The sequence below is a fragment of the Dermacentor silvarum genome, chromosome 4 (assembly GCF_013339745.2).
Source record: "Dermacentor silvarum isolate Dsil-2018 chromosome 4, BIME_Dsil_1.4, whole genome shotgun sequence".
In the NCBI taxonomy this organism is placed as follows: Eukaryota; Metazoa; Arthropoda; class Arachnida; order Ixodida; family Ixodidae; genus Dermacentor; species Dermacentor silvarum.
This window is the reverse complement of record NC_051157.2, coordinates 63,927,299-63,942,191: the sequence shown is the minus strand read 5'-3', so window position 1 is coordinate 63,942,191 and position 14,893 is coordinate 63,927,299. Positions and strand designations below refer to the sequence as shown.

The window sequence follows — 14,893 nt, the reverse complement described above, 5'->3', positions numbered from 1 at the left end:
AGTCAGCAAAACGACAGGATTTTAATTCAATTCTTCTCATTATGCATGTAGTGGCTGCACGATTCTAGCAGCATCGTGTAAGGCCCGCCCCCCCAACTTGGCAGCCCAAAATTTCAAAAAAAAAAAAAAAAAAGCGACGGTGAAGCAATAATGTTTGGTGCCTGATGCCGCATGCACTCATCAGCGAATTTTCGTGTGCTGTGCACTTCCGCATACCACGACTAGATGGTGAGAGTTGTGTGTTGACCTCGGATGCAATAGTACATCTGCGGATTCGGGGTATGCACAAGTTGCCAGCTGTGCCGGCCCTGTGTAAGAGCTGCACCTCGCCAAAATAGTGAAAAAAAGTGCGGCCCTTACATGAGTCTATACGGTATCCATCATTAAATCTTCCTAGGAAGCAATGTCGCCTCTGTGCAAAGCTACTACAGTTGAACGTTGTTATACAATGAAGTAACATCTGACATGAAACTACCTTAGCTATATCCGATATTCGTTAGAAGTTTACATAGTGAAATCGGCAAAAAAGAAGTTATCCAGTCTATATGAAAGAAATACAAGTGTGATGCGTCCAAGAAATCAGTAAAAGGTCTCTTGTTGATTTTGATGGCCCGTTGTTGGCTTGCCTTGCCAATACATGGCACATGAACAACGCTAAGTTACAGACACGCTTTACATCCTCATCAATATGCAACAACATGCAGATACGGCAACATGCCACCACGAAATTGACACACCGGCTTGCCAGCTGTGAGCCAGCCAAGCTAAGCTGTTGGCTGTAATGTGCATGCATGTCCAAGATGTGCAGTTTAAATTTCCTCTTTCCGAGTATTTGACATTATTGCTACCAGAACACATGTTTTGGGCTGCGAGCAAAAAAAGAATAGAGTAGTACCTCGCTGACACGATCCTGTAACATGCAATTTCCTGGCGCCAATGTTTGCGATCGAGAACACAAAAAATGACCCAATTGAGTTACGCTTATTTTTTATACCAGTTGATACGTTCCCAAAAACAATATTTTAGCACCAATGTTCAGTACATTGCCAAATTGTGATCATATGGTATGTTTTTCGGCCACTAGATCACATGCAAACAAGAAAATGCACGAGACGCGTGCGATTGAGAACTGTATATAGCTGCCCGCTGCGGCAGCTTCAGCGCAATACTCGCCCGCCTGTCTCCATGTGAAAACACCGACGCACACTCAGTTTCTTATTCCGGTACCCGCAATTCTCCTCCCAGGTCATCACACGCTACATTCACTGCTATCGACGCCAAACCTACTGCAATTAGCATTTTCACCTATCTGTTTTACAGTGCATGGGGTGTAGTGCCATTGGTAACATATTGCACGCTTTTAGTAGGCCATAATCCAAACACACCGCCGTTCCCTGCTGCAGGTGGTGCGATGTGAGCGTCAAGCTTTGTTTCAGCAGCATCCGGTGTTGCCCACTAGCTTGATTTCGTTTCGATTTCCCGTTGCCGTCTTCAAAACACTCCGTAATAGGAAAACAATGAATAAAACATGTCTCGGGCCGCCGAAGCCCCACCAGCTGCAATCAGCATCTTGTGCCTCGTGTGCTACACTTGGCATTACGTACATATCAAACACAGTTTACTGTCAAATTTTTTAGTTAGTTCGGATCATATGTTTTTTGGTTAGCAAGTTCTTTTTTCTAGTGTTTTTTCCCGAAAAGATATGAACGAGGTTCTATAGTATTTGCTTCACTGTAACCGAAATTGTATCTGATATATGACAATTTGCTGTACTGGCGCTCCCTATAGCAAGATTCTACTGTGCATGTCCATCTTATATACCAAGTTTGTATAAAAACTTGATGAATTCAATCTTACTTGGAAGGTGTCACTTTGGTGAGGTCTTCACCCAATGTTTGGATAACACGCCGACCCCAGATCCACAGTCCGAGGCTGATTCCTACTCCCCCGTAAAGAAGGATGTATATGGGTGTCTCGGAGTTCTGGTACACATTGCCATCGAAGTAGATCATCCAGAGTGCAACCAGAGGCCCAATGGCATTGCTGTTAAACAGGAGAGAAAAAAAAAAAAAAAAAAGGTTCTAAGCACTGAATGCAACTGATAAGCAAGATAATATCCTCATTGCTAGTTGCTTTCAAGCCTCTAAATCACGCAAGTAGTCACTTGCTGCAATGCAAAATACCTATGAGCTATGAAGATAAGGTCAGAGAAGTCTGGGTTGTAGAAGAGGTGACTGCTGTAAACTTCGCTGTGAAACACGCATAGTATCTGTGCAGGAATATATCCCATCAGTGGTCATTATAAAGAACGAGAATAATATACAGAACCTACATAAAAATATGTGAAATTAGTTTATCTTTTCTTTCTTTTTATTCTTGCACATCAAGAACCTGAGTCAACGAAGCTATATTACACAATCAACCCTGTAATGCCCAACAAATCATATGCTACGCTGAGTTTGATACCTCAAACTTCTGACTTGAGAGGGGACGTGGCAATGAAAACTTTTTTTTTTATTTACGGAAATTAATTGAATTGATGAAATTTGCCATGCAGGTGTGATTTGTTATGCTGATATCATAACTGAAATCAGTTTTGTGCTACCTATTGTAGTTTTCGGGTTACAACACTTGACAGCCTCTAATGGTCATCCCCAAATTAATTATTTGCACATAAGTTCACCAACATTTTTACATCAGCATATTCGTAAAGGCTCATTCTGCGCAATAAAGCTATTGGTTTATTTTTTAAATGCGAAATGAGCACCAAATTGTTTTTTGAACTTTCCTATGCATATTGTCTAATTACGACCTTTGAAAAAATATATATTTTTGTGAGGTGCAGATAAAAATGGACTGCTTTTTGCACTCATTATTGTTTCAGGATGTAAGTGCAAAAGACAATGATTTTGTCGCAATTCGTTGTGAAATGGCACTGGGATGACTGAAAGCAACTGCACAAAAAATGAAAGCTGGGAAAACTGAGCTGAAAGCCCGATCTGACAATTTTTGATGACAGCACTCTAGAAAAGTGCTGTATTCTCGATTTATATCGTGTATTTTGTTATAATATTTCACCATGAGGTAAATGAAGGTCCGAGGATCCCGAAAAAAAAAAAAAATATTGGATAATTGAAACTTTTAACCAATTTAACCACTTCAATTGCCACGTCCTCTCTAAAGCACAGGAAATGTAACTCATAGCCTACAGTAGAGTTATTGAAATGCTGGAGCAAGTTTTTCTGTTAATTAATTGCTATACAAATTAAACTAACTCAACCAGCATATCATTGTTCTTGTAGAAATGTACTTTCCATGGATGGAAATAAAGGTCAAAACTTGTTCTAGTTTTCTTTGACATGGAAGTGTGTTTAAGCATTAGAGTTAAAAGATATTATCTTGCATTAAACTACTATCGCGGAGCCATGCCAAAATGTGGGGAAATAAAAATAAACCAACTAGAAGAAATTTTGTTGGCAACATCACACAAAATTCAATAGTAATATTCAAGTGGATTTTGTGAGGCAAAAAAAAAAAAAAAGCTCGCTTTAGATTTTGCAACACAGAATGCGAGACATTAATGATTGCTTTACTTTAAGCTGCCTGCCAAAATCATTCAGAGGCTGCCCTTCCTTTGTAGAGGCAGAATTATAATATGCACAGTATGACTTGCAAGTGCTGTACTAAAGCTAATGAAAAAGAGGGTGTGATAACTATACCCCCCTTACCTCATGGCACAGATAAATTTTACCGATAGCCATAACTGCTGGTCTATAGACCTCCTCCACTTGCTTACTGCTTCAGACAAGGGCTGGGTGTGTATCAAAATTTTTGCCCGATTGCCAGCCCTTGACTGATTGATAATTTATTAATAAGTGTACTTGGAATAAACGGGCATGGAATAGGCAAATGTCTCCCTGTATGTCTATTTTGTGATCATGTATGTTCTGGAGCCGCTTGTACCTGAATTTCATGCAAGTATTGTGGCATTGTCCCCTCATTGGCCAAGGAGGCGTCATTTCCAAAGTTGGAACTCCTTTATTAACAAGGAAGTCTATTTGCTTTTCACTATGCTTTCACTCGTGGCCGAATGGCACACACCGTGAATATTGAGAATATGGTGTTTTGACCACCGGCTTTAGCGAAAGTAATCGTGGGCTTTATTCAAGACAAGCAGATATATTGACAGAGTTCTGCAGCGAGGTCAGATGTAACAAAACGAAGAATTCTCATAACTAATAAAACAGTGGTGCCACCTTGTGGCAGGGAACGATGCCACTAGTTTGGCTGTGCGTTCGACAAAAGTGTCGCTGTGTTTAGCTATACAATACCAGGTGCCGCTGTCCACGATCCCCACTGACAACAAAGTTATGGAGCTTTACTAAGCCTCAGCATCTGGAAAGCAAAGTCATGACGACAATTGCAAATTTGAAATAATTAAAGCGAAATTCTAGAGGCCTCATTGTTCTGTAATGAGCAGTTATCTTTTAGACAATGAAAACTAATACCAAGCATCTATTGAAGTGTTGGGACAGTTAAACAAAATCAGCATGTCAAATCAGTCATCAGCCGACAGCAAGCAATTGGGCAAGCCAGACCTTCACGACTTATGAGCTCACACAAGTACTTAGGCCGGCCCTTCTTTCTGGGGTTTTACGTGCCAAAACCCAGGCCTGCCCTATGAATGAAACGAGAAACAAGGAAATGAATGGGACGGTCACCTAACATCGTTGCCACCATGTGCGAAGGATCCAAATATCGCTGTGAGAACTTGAAGAAACGAGAACAGCTTCGCTGTTTCTGGCTTGTCATCATCATGGTTTTCTTTACAAGGGGGCACAGCCTGGAATGAAAGAAAGAAGTGTGTGACAGTTAAGGTGAATGAGCCCATTATTCCACTGACCAGTCTGGAGCAGGTTTGTATTCTTTACAGGTAGCTTTGAATCAACTTGCTCCGCAGCAGCTTGCTCTCTCTTGCTACTTTGCTGGTGCAACACAAGTTTACCCACAAATTCGAGGTCACGTTTTGTGAAACTCATCAAGTGAGGCGATAACTGTGTCTGGTTTTAGTTACTACATAAATTATTATGGCTAGGCTCCGTTTTCCTGCTGCACAGCTGCATTTCCGGCTTACATGGGGCCCTGTTAGCATATTCGAGTACCATGAACAACATATAAGTAGCAAAAATGAAAATACCCTGCGACTTTAATCACAAACCATAGACACAGTGAAAATTGGACACAGTTTCCACAACCAGCAACATGTGGCATCTAACACAATAATTTAGTGCAGAACGATTTGCGTTTGTTTCCTTTGCAGATTCGGACTTGATTAGGGCAGCTGCTCCAAGCCAACCAGTAGAACTTACCATTAAAGTGCATAACAGACCTGGAACTACAAGCATAAATTTCAAGTTGCAGCAAACAGTGCCACAGTGTGAAGCAATGCGTGTGCTATCATGCCTGAACAAAACAAACACGAGAAAACAAACAAGAAGGCACATTTCTTTTTCCACATTTGCCAGGGTCTGCGACTACGATGATTAAAATTCACAGAGTATACTTAGTTTTTAAGTGTGAGTGCATTTATCACCCTATTCTGCCATGAACACACACTGAGATTTCTTCTATTTAGGCATTAGGTGGTGTTATACATTGTTTCTCCCCATTCGCATTTCATTTAGGCGTGACAGTGCAAAAGTACAGCTGCACCTCACTTGAAGGTGGCACAGATTGATACAAAACTTGCACAGAGTTGCAAGCATGCACAAATGCAGAGAAATAAATTTCTTTGGGCACCTTCTGTGTGCTCATACTGGTGCAAGGTGCCAGTTATAGAAAGACAATCCATGTTCAGCAAGCCAAAGCCAAGACAAGCTAGGCAAAACAAAGCCAAGCCAAGTCAAACCACCAACCCTGGTGGACCGCAGTGCTCTGGCACACACTGACTGTAAAAGCTGCAGTGGCTTATGACGCTGCTTTCCATGCCCTGTCTGCTTTGTCTTATCTCTTCCCTGCACCTCTGCACAGTGCTGTGTGCACTCGTTTGGCAGATCGTCCAAACACTGTGCCATCTGTAAACATGACAGTGAAGTTAGACCTGGCACAAGCGGCACAGCAAGAATACGGAGAAAACTTATACGTTGAACCAGTGCCCTACAGCAGGACAAATGCTACTAAGTTACTGCTGATTCTCTAGCCCCATCAAAAGCGACTAAATATGACCACTTTCCTGAGGTACACACGAGACAAAGTGTCATGTGTGCTGCCAATTGACAGACAAACAAAGAAATGCCATGCATGGCATGTCCTGAGATTTGCATCTGCCGGTCAAGCTGTGTGGCGTTTGCTGTCATTGAGACAGGCCATGACGAGCGGTCACATTCAGCTTGTCACAGCTTGGCAGTGCATCAGTAATCTCAGAGGCCATGGTGTCTGTGAGCTCTCTCCTTTGTCTACCACATTGTGGCACATGCTGCAGTGTTTTGCCTGGCTGCTGTGTAAGGCAGCGGAAAGGGATCATGCATGACACTGCAGTCAAGAATCTAGAAAAGTTTCTTAGAACCCTGTTATAGTAAACAAGTGGGAACCAAGCCATACATTTAGTAAATCGGGAGCTGTATCATATGCAGAATCACTTTGAGTTTTATTTCGACCAACAAAATACAGCCGAACCTTGATATAATGAGCAAAATTTAAAAGATTATTGAACATAACGAAGCTAATTAAATTTTTTTTACCAATACCAGCGTGTAACAAACATATATGTGTAACAAATATAACGAATGCATTTTCATGTCGGATAGGGCTTCATTACATAGGATCAAGAAGCAAAAGTAATGAGTTGCTTTGGAGGCCAGTGTCAAATGAGACTTCGCTCTTATCAGTTTTGGAAGCCTTGGTAATAGTATTCCAAAACTAAAGGTCCAATAAATCCTGAACTCGTAGCACGCCGTCCTGTAATATAGCATATAGTAGCAGCACTGGCTGAAACCTTCCTAAAAACGGAATGTACAGGGTCGACATGTAAAATGCGCTGAAAGGATTTGCAAGAATATGAATGTTTGTTAACATTTCCATGCATTACACTGCAACTACTCTGCTTTGAAAGAACAGTTGCTTTTGAATGTATAAACGGGTGTCACTCTACGCCTTCATTCAGGTTTGGCTCACCATTTCTGTGCATGTACTTTGCATACACTTTGCACCTGTACTTTGCTGTATGTACTTTGAATGTACTTTGCACCTGTACTTTGCATAGCATACTTTTGTGGTCTGAAAACGACCCAGTGAATGTCAAATGTGCTTAATTATAGAGCTGTTGTAGAAAAGCATTATATTTCCGTGCATATAACCTGCCCCCCAAATTAAAAAAAAATTTAACAGTAAAGTCGGGGTGCAAGTTATATGCAAAATTTCGCCTTTAAGTGTGGCTTCACGACAGTATGCAAAATTTCGCCTTTAAGTGTGGCTTCACGGCAGAGCGGCACATACTGCTGTGAAGCCACACCTCAAGGAAAGGTTCTCCGTTGCAGCACAGCAGAAGCTGAAGATTATCAGCATCGCCGAAAAGGGAGGGGGAGGGGGACAGGGCCGCTGGCCGAAGATACGATAAGAGTCGTGCATCTGCGAATGGAGACTGTTCCTGCAAAGATTTGAGCATTGTTGTGTGCAGTTATTTCAGTGGATTATAAGCGCAGATTTTTTCTTTCCGGGCTGCTGTCATTGGGGGTATGGGCTATATGCGGAAAAATACGGTAACCATGCTGGTAACCACGTGAAACATTGAGCTTTCTCTTTCATCACACCATATTCAAGAGAAAAATAGGTAATTGCAGTATCAGTAGTGAAAAGAACAAAACCTCAAGTGAGCTGTCCTCCATAACACCTCATCTTCCCTTCAATACCTCAAAGAGGCTATGAAAAGTATTCTTATTTCTTATGAGGCCAAGATTCTGTACTCGTAATGCAAACTCATCACTACAAGCTGCATGCTTTTTTTCAATGATTTGAAACTTACCAGTGCTGCTTCTTCAATCATGACCAGCGAAAGCCTCTTGTGTGTTGGGTGGTGCGGGTGTGGGTTTGGGTGCAGGTTTGGAAGATCATCTATAGAGACACCATGAAAGCAACAGTTACTTTGAACACTAAGATAAATAGGCAGCCTTACAACTATAAAGATAAATTTATATCATTCATGTCGATAATGAAGACTTTCTTTTACACCTACCCCAAGAAAAAAAAAAAAAAGGTTCTTGGCAGATGCCGATAACCATGCACATGAGTTAGTTACGCCAATGAACTCCCATAATAAAAATAAAACTTTTGACGGTCGTCAGTTTCTGCGATACATGGAGCACATAAATAATTTGGATGGCTATGTTATACTGCTAATGCAGAGAGCTGTATCCCCTTCACACACACACAGAATAAGTGCACACAGAAACATAGGGAAAAAAAAAAAAGAAATTATTGCAGGAGTTTTATGTGCCAGAACTACAATCCGATTATGAGGCTAGTAATAGCAGGGGGGTCTGGATTAATTTTGACCAAAGTGGGGTCCTTTAGTGTGCACCCAAACCTAAGTACACAAGCATTTTTGTATTCCACGACCATGGGAGTGCAGCCATGGTGGCTGGAAACTTAACCTGTGACCTTGAGCTTGGCAGCAGAATGCCAACAGCTACATAAAGCTGCGCCACCTCAGAGTTGCAGAGCATGCAGTTGTAATGCATTACGAACTCACTGTGCTGGAGTTTGCCCGAAATAACTTCAATGCTGGACCTACGACCACCATTCATTATGCCGGCTTCACTCAACTGAAGGAAAGAGTGAAAAAGAACATGAGAAACAGAATCCGAGTACTATTCTCAGAGCACTAGTACAAGTTATAGGCAAAAACATACACTTAAAGACGTTTGTTCTTCACTAAACATGCCGAAACATATTTAGACATAATAAAGCACTGACTGGCTATGCGACTCATTCCCGCACTACGCTACCCCATGGCTTGCTGGAACTATGAAATGCAGCAACACCTCCCCAAGCCTTGGCCTTTGACCACTGGTGTGAAGGATGTTGCTTTAGCTATAACAAGCACAGATAACTGATGATGCAGACTTATTCAATATAGTCAGGTTGAACCAGACAAACCAGAAAACAATAGAAAAAAAAGATCACACTTTCACTCGAAGGCTAAGCATTGATTGTGATAGCAAATCATTAGACAGCTGTATGAAGTGCGGTTAGTAGTTTTATCAGCTGCATGAACTGCTGTAAATGTTTGCTTGTTGGAACGCACATTAACAAGCACGTTGTCATGCGTGCACAGGCAAACATGAACACATCTCAGTCAATGACCACGGACACTCGCTGACAGAACGCTGGCGTGATGAAGAGCGGCAGCAGTGGCGAGCAAATTTGCTTTCGTGCTGCCTCTTGCTTCAATGCGAACTAGGCGTGCGAGAACACAGCGCACACGAAGCAATCAGCTATCTTGGGTTGACTAGCCTTCGAACCCACTGTAGATTACCTCCGAGACAGAGCACGAGTGGCCCCGCTCAGCTGCCGCAGCCAGAATAGAAGAGGAGATGTGCACTAACCTGCCCCCTTCCTTTTCTCCCAGTGCACGTACATGTCCCTACTGCACCCCCGCGCATGTGAGAAGGTGCCGCCGTATAAAGCCACCATCCTTGTCGGCGCACCCTCGTAAGTTTACCCTTGCACCTACAACATACGGCGTGCTGCCACAATGGTATTGCACTTGGACTTTATATGGAACAACACGGCAACGACGACAGCGTCGCCGTAGCCAATGCCAACAGCGACAGTGAGAAAGTGTCCATATACATAATTGCTATTGCAATAAAAGAAAAGAAAACAAAAGAAAAAAAGAACGTTACCAAGAATTAGTTTTCAATGTCCAAAGTGAGACTGTTTGCTGCAAAGAAAAGCTAATCATTACCACCTTTATGTATGTATAAACTTTCTGCTTCAAAATACAAAGGCACTTCATGCAGCTGTCATAAGTCTCTGCTTTGATTCTTGCAATGACAGCCATGCTTCTTCTGGCAAAAAATTAGACTTTTACAGCCAATATTTATTATTGCGAGAGCAATTATATGGACAATTCAACCGGATTTCTGCCGTCAGCATCGTCGTCGCCGTGAGGTTCCGTATAGATTCCAAGGGCGATAAAATCGTCGCCATAAAGCGCGCGGGGGACGCGTGCGCTATCACGGAGAGCGAACACACGGCCGAAAGCAAACCCGACCGTCACACGAAAGGCCATGGGGGTATGGGAGGGAGGGAGGCGGGGCGACGCTGTGCTCTGGCACCAAAGGCATATCTTGCAATCGGGCGTAAGGGGAACTTGCCACTCAATCTCCCACGTGAAAGCAAGAAAGCGAGAAGGCAGCGGAGGGAGGGGGCGTAGCTTCTACTCTGCCAACAACTCCGTTCGTACTTTGCCCGGCTGTGGCCGTCGCCCAGTCTCTTATCTCCACACGGCTCTGACCTTTGTATGCGCTGTGCATCCACCGCTCAGTTTCCTTTGAAGCGATAGACCGCAGGAACCGCTGTGGTGGCTGCGATTGCTGCCAGCGTTTTGACAGTCGTTGTCTGCGGTCATTCACTGTGATCTATTCATGTTTGCTTGTGCGCGCTGACACCACGCTTGTTAATTCAGTTAGTAAGCGGATGTGTCCAAGTTTAAGCAGCCGATAAAACTACTATCCCTACTCCAAATAGCTTTCTACTAATTTGCTATCGCAATTGATGCTTCGCCTTTCGGGCAAAACTGCGACATTTTTTTACATTCTCCCCAAACTACTTCCAACATAAAGAGAGATAGAGAAAAAAATGAAGTAATTTAATATGAGCATATGGGCAATACAAATTTTGTTACACCAAGTCATGGATAGAACAGCCAAGGAATTATATTGCGGAATATAACATTACACAAGCCTTTGCAACTGATTGTAATGGCTTTGCAATTAACTTACCTTTTTGCTACCATCGGTGTCTATCACATCATCACTCACAGGGTCAGTTGGGGTAAATGAATATGTCAAGGTCTTGGGCAAATCCTTGGTGGCCTGGGCCAATTCTGCATGAATGGAAAGCAATTCAAAATCAAGCTTTTTTTTTTGTTTTTTTCTTTCTTGTCATATGTGCCAAAACAGCGCACTGACCGTAGCCAAGATTCCACTACAGAATAGTTTCCAAAGAAGAATGAAGTGCACTTGTAGGCACTCATGAAGCAGCACAACTATTTTTCTGCCTTGTAAATGCCATGATGTACAGTTGACGGCATCAATCTCATCAATTTACATTAGTGTAAAACTGAACCTTCTGCTTTGTAGAGTTGGTGACCATTGAAACAAAGTCACCGAAGCTACATGCCACTGTATGTCAACTACTGTATCCATTAGAAGACCTGCAGCTTTGTAATGAACTTCTTGTATTGGTCATTTAGCAATGGATCTCACTAGACTACTTTGGAAGTAGTCACTAGACTAAGATAAGCCTTTTTGTTTCGGTCATGCTTCTCTGTCTCAGTACATCTTATACCTGTATGGCAGTCTTTCACTTTTGTCGCTTACACAATGTCTACAACTTTCATTCAAAGCACTGTAGGCTCTGTTTGAAAAGAATTCTGTTAAGACGGATGTTCTGTTAAGCTGAAGACAAACAGATTTTCAATGTGCTTTTGGGGCACATTTAAAAGTGAGTGTACTGCACACTAGTCCAACAGCTGATTCGGTTCCCAGCATTCCAGAACATTACGGAGCCAGAAAAGCTTTTCCTTTGACAACCCTACACTTTGGAGCACCGAACAAGGCCACAGAAATCCCATCAAATGGCCATGCAACAGATGTGCATGCTTTCTTAACAAAGGCTTCTCTTTTTTTTTTTTAAGCTAAGTCCAAGTTGCAAAAGGCATGGAAAATTTCTGGCAGAACCCATCTAGTATATTACAGTTGTCTAAGTTCGCTTGCCAGGCTGCAGGCCTGGGCTTGATTCCTCGTTGGAGCTAGATTTTCTTAATTCTTACGTGGCTACCATTTCGGTAGCCAGACCAAAGTGGGGTAGGGTAGCCAAAGAAATGTTGGTCTGAAAATGCTGCCATGGACCGGTAAAGAACACCTTTAAAGTTGTTACCACTTGTGAAATGTTGATAGCTACGCAATGTAGTACATAGGAAAGGGTTCATTTCTAACATTAATTAAGGTACTACAACGAATACGGTGTTAATAATGAAAGTATAGTTATGGAAATATACATGCAGCCGATTACCATTTCAGCTGGGCCAAAGTTAGAGGAGATATACTTGAACCTCGTTATAACGAAGTTGAAGAGGAAGCTGAAATTACTTTCTTATATCCAATACTTTGTTATATTGACTATTGCCCTTTACTGCAGTACATGCCTGATGGTGTGCACAACTTTAAACATGCAAAGAAGACTACAGCTCTGCGACTCACCGAACTGCTACACGGGCGCGTATGCGATGAAATTTTAATAAAACGGCAAAAAGACTCCGGCATGTGCAATATGCGGCTTTTTAACATCTGACATGACAGCCTTTACGATAGCCTCCTTCTGTTTCAATGTGATGGTCTTTTGCTTCCGCTTTCCACTTGGCTCGCTCATATTAACGTGAAATTGGCAAAACAGTGACGTAGTTGAAGGGAACAAGCCAGCACACTGCGATGCAAACGAAGTAGGTTGCGTTTAAATAGCATGTGGTGCACAACGCGGTGCGCAGACTATGCAGCTGGGGTGGTGTTCTTGGGCCCCCAACCTTCAGAGATATTTCCACTTTCGAGAGATTTCACAAACTATACGCAGATGCATTTGGGCCGTGAAAGCGAAACTAACATCATCAATATGTAGCATCACCATCAATATGTAGCGTGGTGCAGCTAGGCGTGGCCGCCTGGCTGCGATCTCGGAGGGTGCGCCTAGCTTTGCCAGCTACATGCCGCAGCGAGAGAGCAGTGCAATAAGATTAGAGAAGTGCTGTTAGTGCGCAGCCACTGTGGGACGGTGAGAAAGACAAGTGTTGCTTGACGGCGTTCTCGATGTGGGAATTTTGAACCGCTGTGCCGAACGAGTGTGGAACCCCTTTGGAAAGTGATATAATCGGTGCGCAACAGTCGGTATTTTTAGTTTAGGAGCCGAATCGAGTTAGTTATACTAACTGTCAGAACAATTTTGCTTTGTTAAAATGAGGTTTTAAATACGTGGATCACTACGGGGATTCCAAGGGGAATCGCATTTACTTTATTATATCGATTATGTCGTTAAATCCAGTCTCGTTATAACAAGGTTCAAGTTAGAGTTCCAATGCTAAGCTGTCTTCTATGCACTATCAGACAGCTATGTAAGCATGTAAGCTCTGCTATCAGTTGAAATTTCAAGAGAAACAGCACACAGGCTGACATGACACCGGACTATACTCAAATGGTAGACTAAGTTCTCAAGAGAAAATTTATTTGCTTCTCTATACGGCTCACCTCCTTGGCCATCACATTTCTTAACATTGGCTAGCAGAGGAGAATTTTCTGGAAGAGAACAGGCGAAGCTTGCATTGTAGTCGTGCAAATTCTGACCCTGGAGGCACTTTCCCGAGTTGACATAGAAAGTGCGAGACGGGAGCACAATTTGCATGACACACAGCAAGCCTTCCGTCCTCCATCCAGCACTGAGCGAAGAAATAACCAAGAAAGACTGTGCTAAGCAGAAGAACAGTCCACGCGCATTGATTCAACACCTGAGGACTGCAGATTGTTGTTTGAATTTCTTAAATTTTAATTGAAATACAGTATACAAAAATTGTGACACCGATAGTATGCCTACTCCGTACCATTTGAATGGATACACAAACAGGACACCTATACGCCAAACTGAAGCAAGGCCTGGTCACCACAAACGTGAGAACATTTCTCACTGGTGCCCATTAACATATATAGCAGCCTGAAAATCAAATGAGATCACACTAGCTATTGCTGTCTGCTGCTAAGCCATTTCTGCCAACAGTTCTCCCCTTATTCAACTAAGAAGCTAGAAAGCTTGAATTAATCGAATTCCTTGTTTGAATTAAGTGGCCTCTAAATGCGTTGGGTCTTAACGCAGCAGACCAATCAAAATGCTGATACTTGTTTGAATTATCCAGAATTCTGAAATACAGGAGTTTTAATTATTATGAGTTATCTGTTACCTGTTCCATTAGATGTCAACAAGGCTTGAAAAAAGAAAAGAACAAAAGAAAACACATTAATGTGAAGTGTATACAGTCACTTAAATACTATTCATGAAACTACCGAAGTCAAGGCTCTTAACTAAGCCTACTTTGAAGTCTTAAGAAACTTATCTACATAACTTTATTATGTCAATGCAAGGCATGAGCTTGGATGAATCCAATAAGCTGCCAAAAAAATGAAATGGTGCCACATCAGTTTGTTCACGCTATGAACTGCTACATGTCAATGACATGGTAAAACCATTTTGTATCTAAAAGGCTAATCAAGCACTTTAGAGACAAACTAGTATATAACTTGTACATATAGTGTGCTCTTCTATATGTCTACTGCTGCTATGTATTTCTCAGAGAGGATGCACCAGTTTCTGAAGCACATTCAATGATTTTTCACAAATGTAGGCAGCCTTCGTCCATGTATATTAGATATTTCTGTACAGCCACTAACTAGTGTATTACATTAAGTGCAAACACTGTTCAATACAGATTACATGAAAACTTTCCGCGTGACTGGGATATAAGTTTCACTGCATGCAGTGACAGCTTCCAACTTAGAGAGTGGGAAAAAAACAACAAAGAAAACACACCACACATGCCTAGGCTAAAAAGAATGAAAGGTGAGAAGAAAAA

The 14,893-nt window shown here is 42.2% G+C and overlaps 1 protein-coding gene across 5 annotated transcripts in view; it reads right to left on the bottom strand.

The window, feature by feature from the left end:
* LOC119450147 (sodium-dependent phosphate transporter 1-B) overlaps window positions 1–14,893 on the bottom strand; it is an 86,241-nt gene that overhangs the window by 5,998 nt on the left and 65,350 nt on the right. For 4 of the 5 annotated variants that reach the window (XM_037713521.2, XM_037713522.2, XM_049665665.1 and 1 more), the window contains 6 exons: window positions 11,004–11,107; window positions 8,747–8,819; window positions 8,021–8,109; window positions 5,916–6,074; window positions 4,722–4,843; window positions 1,858–2,043 (listed from right to left, as the gene is read on the bottom strand). In XM_037713521.2, coding sequence (XP_037569449.1) covers window positions 1,858–2,043; window positions 4,722–4,843; window positions 5,916–6,074; window positions 8,021–8,109; window positions 8,747–8,819; window positions 11,004–11,107 — 733 coding nt within the window. The remainder of the gene's footprint in view (window positions 1–1,857; window positions 2,044–4,721; window positions 4,844–5,915; window positions 6,075–8,020; window positions 8,110–8,746; window positions 8,820–11,003; window positions 11,108–14,893) is intronic. The other variant, XM_037713524.2, reaches the window with a different exon arrangement.